At 43.0% G+C, this 8235-nt stretch overlaps 1 protein-coding gene across 1 annotated transcript in view; it reads left to right on the top strand.

The window, feature by feature from the left end:
* The first annotated feature begins 452 nt into the window (after positions 1-452).
* efnb3b (ephrin-B3b) overlaps positions 453-8235 on the top strand; it is a 67173-nt gene continuing 59390 nt past the window's right edge. Inside the window, exon 1 of the mRNA XM_083541540.1 lies at positions 453-1890. Coding sequence (XP_083397666.1) covers positions 1739-1890 — 152 coding nt within the window. The 5' untranslated portion in view covers positions 453-1738. The remainder of the gene's footprint in view (positions 1891-8235) is intronic.

Here is an 8235-nt window from a genome sequence, read left to right as displayed (position 1 = left end):
CAGGGAGTTCTCCAAGTTCAGGGTTGGGAACCTTATCCATAATATACATCACCTGGGTGTTGTACCTAATTATGCCCACATGGTGGCACTACAGGCAAAGCTTTCCATCTGTATCGCTTCACTTCCCATTATACAGTACCCGTTTCATATATAATAATTTACCTGTTTCACCAATTTGCAGTCCAACAAGCACGCATGCGCAGTCTGGGAACGTTGTAAATGAATATTTATTTGCATAATGACATATAGAATAGAAAGCATAATATAGTGTAGACTGTAAGCCGCAAGCTATTTGACTTCTGGCTGCAAACTCATTAGCGGGCACTAACGTTAATATAGCAGGGGCTGTTTCTGGTGGGTCCACAGGGGGGCGCACTAACATGTTAGCATGCAATAGGGGAGGTTGTACTATATGTTATTATTTAGTACAACACTATTGGGTGGTATTTGGTGTACATGTATGGGTGGCTTTTTCAGGCTGGTAGAACTGGTGGGACAAACACGTTTTATAAGAACCTAAAGGGGAGAAAAATCCTCTCCCTTACAGCGTCCGCCACCCGGAAGATAGGGCTTTCCCCCCTTCCCACCCCCTCCCTTTACTTTCCACCAACAAGTCAGTCTGTCAGCGAGCGAGGACGAATCCCACCACAAGGCTTTTCAGCACCAAGTGAAGGAGACAGGAGCACGCAAGCGCTCTACTAAAGCCATAACCCACCGGGATTTAGCCATCCAGCACCAACGCGCAATTTTCAATCTATATTAAGGGCATTAATAGACGTGTTTCTAGTCTCAATAGTTTTTTTTTTTTTCTTTCCTTGGTTGCCTTTTTTTTCCCTCAACTATTCTTTTGTTCTTCACTTTTTAATCCACGGTCTCGATCTCTAAGAGCTGCATGTCCCATACGGCCAGTTTGGTGGAAATCCAGCGCGCGGGCACGAGCCGGAGTGCGTGAAGGAGCTTCAGTGCGCTCAGGAATTACGAGCAGAGCGCAGAGGAGCAAGTGGACGAGAGGAAAGAGGAGGAATAAGGTGGAGGAAAGAAAACAACAAAAAAAGAGGAGGCATCGTCGCGCTTTTTTGTGTGTTTCTGAGAATGTAACTTTGCGAAACCCAAGACGCGTTTTTACTCCATAACATCTGAGTTAAAATAAATTGATCTATTTTATTTTATTTTTTTGCATCTTGTATCTCATAGGAGGAAAAAAAAAAAACGCACCAGAAGGCACGGAAAGGTGGAATGGGAAAGGAGCGAGATCTTGCAGCCGAAGAAGATATTCTCTCACTATCATTTGAGAACATTTAGACGGATTTTTTTTCTTTTTTCTTTATTACGCGACTTGTCAGGATCGCTGGTGTTAGTGGAGTTTTCTTGGCACGACTGACCGAAGCACTGACTTTTGAGGAAAGAAGATAAAACCAACAATTAGGGGGAAAAAAGCCTGTGTAGACTCATTATTAGGGGGTGCTTTCTGTAAAAGTGCCTTTGCAGAATATTTAGTGAAATTTCATCTGCTTGATCTCCAGATTTAATAAACCTTGCGGGGTTTTTGTGCCTTTTTTGTTTTTTGGAGTGTTTTTGTTTTTGCGCGCTGATACCCATGCGGACAAATTGCGCCTTAACGCACTGACGGATTCCCCCTGTAGCCTTATCGCGCTTTAGGCTTTTGTTCCTCGAGGCTTCATCCATCTGTGTGTGTGTGTGTGTGTGTGTGTTTGGGGGAAAAGAAAAATCTTCTTACATGCTGGGGGAACGCAGACCGGGTTCTGGGCTTGAAATGGCGAGTCTGAGCTGTGCAAACGCGCTGGGATTTCTCTTCATATTATTGGTGGATTTACTCGGAATCACGGCGACGAACATGGAGCCGATCTACTGGAACTCCTTGAACAAAAGGTAAGAGGCTAAAAACTAATGGCACCCCACACAGCGTAGACTTTGGGCTGGTGATTTCCGGCGGCTTGGTGATTTATTAAAAAACAAAGTGCGCTTTAGAAATGCGGCTTTGGGAAGTGGAATAATAAACGAGTGTCAGGTTGTGTTTGGAGAGATCAGGTCTTCATACAGGGTTTAAGCAGCAGGACTCGGACAAATGCTGAGCATCAGCGTCGACTCATAAACGCCACTTTTCATCCGCTGTGGACGTTTTACGACAACGTTTATGGACGCGATGGGCTTTTATAGACGCGCTCATTTGGATCCTGTCGTTTTGCGTTAAAGACTATTTAGCATACGCCACGCACGCGCACGCACGCACGCGCGCGCCGGTCAGCATTGCACTCAAAATCATTCTCATCAGTCAGATGAAGCGCTACAAAAACAGAAACAACTACAGACTATAGATATTTTGCCGCAAAATCAACAAGTTGTATATCTTTTTTTTTTTTTTTTTTAATATCTATATATTCTTTTTTGATTATTATTTGTTGGTTAGTTTCCAAATATATCAGTCCCCTCTAGGCCTATACTGCGTTCCTTCTTAGGTTAAATGCAATCATGTATGATTTTTATGTATAGCATTAACCATGGAATAAAATGTACACACTTCATGCGCTTCATCCCCTTATCACTGTCCTCTATTGGCAAAGTAAGAAGGCAAAGGTCCAAGAAATGTCATGATTTCATTATGTACTGCTTTGGGCTCAAGACTTTGACCAGGATGTGTTCAAATCAATTCAAGTCAATAAACCCGTATACTAGCTGCATATGTTAAACCTATAGGGTCTGTCGAAATCACAAAAACACAAGTGTGAACATATGGCAGTTAGTACAGTGGAACAGTTCCTGGCCTAACTGGAGGTTTAGGGAGGGACAGAGCAGAATGGGTACAGCAATCCCGTGCAAACACACACACACACACACACACGCACTCTTTTGTCATTATCCGCTTGTTTAAGTGGACACCCGGCGTCATGGGACTACTTCTACACCAGTATGCGGGTTATGAGGGGCTATTAGCCAAGCCATATCGCTCCTTTGTGTGTGTGTGTGTGTGTGTGTTGGGGATGGGGGAGTCTCCGCACGTTTTCTGCGTGACCCGTTTATTGCATGACTCAGAGTGTGCGGTAATTAACGCAGTTTAACAGCGGCGCTAGTTTTCACACTCCAGCGTGTTTCACTTGTTCGATTTCACACAACCCGTTTTCTTTTCTCTCTTTCATCAGGCCATCGTCAGGAAACACACACAAAACACACTTGTTGGTAGTGAGACAGTGAACACTGTGCAGGCCAGAGCTGGCCGCTTAAATTAAAAGTAACCATATGCAGGTCATTCTGGCCTGTAATTAATATGACCTTAATGTGACTAAAAGCAACCATATGGAGGTCATTCTGGGCTCTGTGGCACATTTAATTATGAACTCGACACCTCTTTGCCTTTTTTTTTTTTTTTTCTGCTACAGCATCCACGTCTGATTACATTTTGTCCTTATCGTAATTTGTCCCCTTGTCTTACCTTGACCTGTCCTCGTGTCTTATGATGGTCCTGTCTTTGCGCATGCTCGATTGAACCCACATGCAGCATGGGGCGGTTAATGATCACGCTCAGCCAGTAGGGACAGAGGGATGAGAGGACCAGAAAGGAGGAGAGCAGTAGGGGGCATCCTTCCATGTGCAGAAATCGATATCGTTTAAGCCACGGATGTCAGTATGAGTTAGGCTTAAGAAAACGCAAGTGCAGCACAGTGATCACCTTGAGGATGACTGCAGAGGGCGAAAAAAAAAAATCCATACGGGCCAAAAGTGTCAATTGTAGACACCGAAATTGAATAAACCGTCACAATTGATATTGGACGACGGAGCTTTGGGCTGCGTTGTGGAGGTGGCTGACGATCTGAGTAGACTGATCGTATAGGTCTTGTGTTCACTCTAATGGGAGATCATGACATGAGTATTATAGTGCCTGGCCATTGGCTTTGCCTTCTAACCTGCTGACCTCTATTGTCCACCTAATTCACCATCAGGAGTGACCAACTAGTGTCATGAAAGGGATGGGGGCTGCTGACTTTCTTTTTTTCTTTTTTCTTCCTTTTCTTGACAGTGTATCTAAGGAAGAACTATACCAATCCTCATCTCACTAAATTATCCATGTTTATTTTGTAGGTAGAGTGTGAGATTGACTTATGAATAATAAATTATGGGGATTATCTGGAATAAAGGTACACTCTGAGAAACCTTGAAACTCTTAGTTACTTAAGGATTTATTGAATAATTATGCATTTTCCCACATTTTCAGGGTTCCACAAATGATAAGCGCAAAACTTTTAAGGGTTTGCCCAGAAGAGCAACTAAAGAATCCTTAATGGTGTATAAAGAAGAACCTGACCAGTTTTCATTAGTGAAAAATTCGTTAAATCACAAGTCTCATTGCACATATTTTATAGGTCATATGATACAACAGCAAAATACCGGATTACAGATTTTATGTAAAATTCCTAGGTACCGATTTTTTTCCACAGGTTTTAAGATGTGCATAGTGGTCACACATAACGGGTGTTTAAAACTGGGTTGACACCTACTCCTTCGGATGCTGGCCAATTAGAAGAGCCTACTACTGGGGTTTTTTCTTTTCGAAGTCAGTGTTAAACAAATTAAAATGTGTCTCCTAAGGCTCACATAAGATGCTGTGTATTTTGTTAAACGCTTTTAGGGGTTGCATGTGTGTCACCATCCTGTTACTGCTAGTGGTGACTTGTATTACAACTATTTTTCCCTCAAACACATTAACATTTAATCCCCTCCAGATTTTCAACAATTATTTCATAGGCAGCTAATTAGCTCTGGATAAAAGGCTGGGGATGGAGGCTAAATGTATCAACAAGAGGTTAAACAGAGAGGATAAGAAAGAAGACAGAAGGTTTGGAGAATGACTTGGAAGCATGGAGAAATTAAGCCACAATGTCAGTGGGTCAGAGTTAATATCCAGGGACAAGTAGAGTATGTTTGGGCCACAATGAGATCATCTGCACAACATAAAATCACAAACTAGCATGTTTTATAGTCATAGAAAAAAAAAATGAAAAAGCCTTTAAGGGGCCACTTGGGTCAATTGCATATTTTTACAATGAGATTTGGGAAAAAGAATGGCGATAAAAAATAATGTTAGGGCGGATTAATGAATTATTGGAAGGACACTTTTATGGGGTTAGTATATAGCTTTGGGTTTGTGCAGCATCATTAATTTACATAACTGAATTGTATTGGAGTTGATCTATTGTGGCTTGAGGACTGAAGCCAATTTCTATTAAAATGCCATGGTCAAGGAAAATTAGGTTTTTTATTTGGTGAAAGTGGAGAGCGCAACAGTGTGTTGCATTGCCTAAATGGTGGAGAGGGAAACGTTGTGTGTGTGTGTGTGTGTGTGTGTGTGTTAGTGTTATGTAGATAAATTAGTCATTGGGTGGTTGTACTTGTGTATTGAAAATAGTGATGTTTCAGCTTTTCTATTGTTTAGTGCCTGTCTGAGGCCCTTGCTCTGTCTGTCTGTCTGTCTGTCTGTCTGTCTGTCTGTCTGTCTGTCTGTCTGTCTGTCTGTGTGTGTGTGTGTGTGTGTGTGTGTGTGTGTGTGTGTGTGAGAGAGAGAGAGAGAGAGAGAGAGAGAGAGAGAGAGAGAGAGAGAGAGAGAGTGTGTTTTTCGGGGTTTGCTAGAGGCTTTACAAGACAGGAGCTGTGGAAATGACTGCATTGTGCCAGTCGTCCAATCACACACATGCACACAGCTGTGTAGAAAAACTAGTGTGTTTACGAGGTTTTTTTACACACTTGAATCACAACACGCGCAGATAACGCATAGATAGAGTTCATGAGATTTCTAAAGCGGCTCCAAGAGATGAGACATGTCTATTATAAGTGCTCCCACACACACTGATGCAAAGCGGTAAACATTCAGCCACTTGTGCTGCCCTGGGCAGAGTTGTAGACGTGAGAACACCCTGGAGGCATGGCCTTGTGTACCTTCCCTGCATGCTGCTCCGGAGTGTGTGTGTGTGTGTGTGTGTGTGTGGTCCGTCCGAATGTCTCTCATCGACTTGCTGTTTGTCTCTGCGCGAGTGCGTGCCCAGCAGCCGCTAACCATCAACCCCCCCAGACAGCCGGCCTCCTCACCTCAAACCATAACAATCAAACTTGGATGAGCAAAAGTCAGAAGTGTATTTAATAAATAAATAAATAAGTAAGTAAGTAAAAAGAGGAGCTGAATTCCATGGACATCCTGTTTTGTTTTTATTTTTTGTTTAATTTTTTGCAGTGCAGCAGTAATGTTTACTCATAAAGTTGACCAGAGCCTTTGAACCACCTGCTATAGATGTTACTGCAGTGGTCTTTTCCCTCTCTCTTTCTCTCATAGCTAATCCTGTCCTTGCCTTTGAGGTCACATAACTGTTCAGCATGACACCCTTGTACTTCCCTGTAAAAAAAGTGGGTGTGTGGGTGTGTGTTCTCGTACATGCATGATTGCTCTTTCTTTCATTAGGTTAGTTCACACATACCCATCCGCTAATCAGGATCATCCTCTTTACTGACGACCGGGCAAGCCTGGGTCAGGTGCAAACTTTCTCACTTCTTCTCTCACACACACACACACACACACACACACACACACACACACACACACACACACACACACACACACACACACTCTAAGTGGAATCAAGGGAGAAGACAGCAAAAAAACAGCAAATGGTTATTTTTTAATTCCTCTTTCCTCAGTTGGTTTCCCTCTCTTGCTATATGTGTCCCTTTTCCCCCCTCTCATCCTTCTTTTGCTTCTCCCTCTCCTCTGCACAGTAGATCATGAGCTCCAAGCTGAGTGGACAGTTTCAGTCGATTAGCCAGAGGCTAACTTCTCCCCACTCCAGTACACACCAGCCATATTACTATAGATTAGCGTGGTCCACCTCGGCCTTCTTTTATTGACCTGTCACTCCCACTGCTGCTCTCTTCCCCTCCATCTGTCTCTCACCTCTCTAAACCACTGTACTTAAAGTACTTTTCGAGTGACATGATGAAAAAGGGAATTTTCGGACATGGGGATGTCGCACCTGCCATTAGAGCGAGGGATAAACACTTTTGATTGACTCTCATGCTAAAGAGATGGGTGTGGTAGAGCAGGCCCGAGGCTGTAAAAGTGTTCAGACTCAAAGCCCTTATTGACTGATCTGCCTACTGCTTGGCTGGCTGATTCTTAAGAGCCATTATCAGGCTTCTGCTATGCATGACTGACTCCTGAGACCTGTAGATTAGAGCGAATCACTTTATTGGCCAATTGGATTGCTACATTGAACCTTGACATATCCCATCTCAGCACATCAAAGACACACAGAGACAGAGAGGTATATGAAAGGAATGTAGGGCCAAAATGTAAAACCTTCTTCTAGAGGTACTAGAACCTTTGGTACCGCAGTGACTACTGGATACAGAGGTTTGTGATTTCTGCTCTTAGGAATTGTACCTACAGGATTTAATAATCAGAGCTGGGGTTAGAGTTGGGTTGTTTGGAATTTTGTTGTAAGTGAAAAAAAAATTAACCCAAACAACCAAAAAACGAAACACAGAATTGTCCAGTGGTTAAAATCTTGAAAACTCAGAATAGTGATTTTATGAAACTATTGATTTTCAGATGTTGGGTAGTGTTTTTAAGCACACCTATGACATACAGTAATATTTAAATTTTGTAAGGTTTTTTTCTGTCCAAAATAAGCAGTTAGTAGTTAAGAGGACAAAATAGTGGCATTGGTACTTCTTCTCCTGGAGGCTCACTCCACTCAGGAGCGACTTGTGCTAATTGCCTGTGCTCTGTAGCACTATATCTCTTTTGTATCACGTTCAATTTGAAGGGCCTGCTGATAAGAGTCATTAGTGGGGCAGACAGTAGTGTGCATGTGAGAGAGAGAGAGAGAGAGAGAGAGAGAGAGAGAGAGAGAGAGAGAGAGAGAGAGAGCGCTATCTCCCCTTTACTGGGATCTGAGTGAATATCCTGATCATAAAGATCCATATCAAGCCAAGCTTATCTCCAGCTCACTGTTGTAATGACCCAGGTGTGGGAATCCTGATTTGTAAGGCTGTGCAGTATGGGTACTTCAGCCTCCCAGCTGCTGCCTTCTTGGGGTGGGTTTGTACATCTATTTGTGCTGAGCTCAGCTTGTGTGTGTGTGTGTGTGTGTGTGTGTGTGTGTGTGTGTGTGTGTGTGTGTGTAAAGCAAGGAGCCAGGCCAGATTTATTTGCATCTCTCTGCTTCCCTATAA

This window comes from Silurus aristotelis (genome assembly GCF_946808225.1).
Source record: "Silurus aristotelis genome assembly, chromosome: 5".
Taxonomy (NCBI): Eukaryota; Metazoa; Chordata; class Actinopteri; order Siluriformes; family Siluridae; genus Silurus; species Silurus aristotelis.
This window is presented reverse-complemented; position numbering and strand designations above follow the sequence as displayed.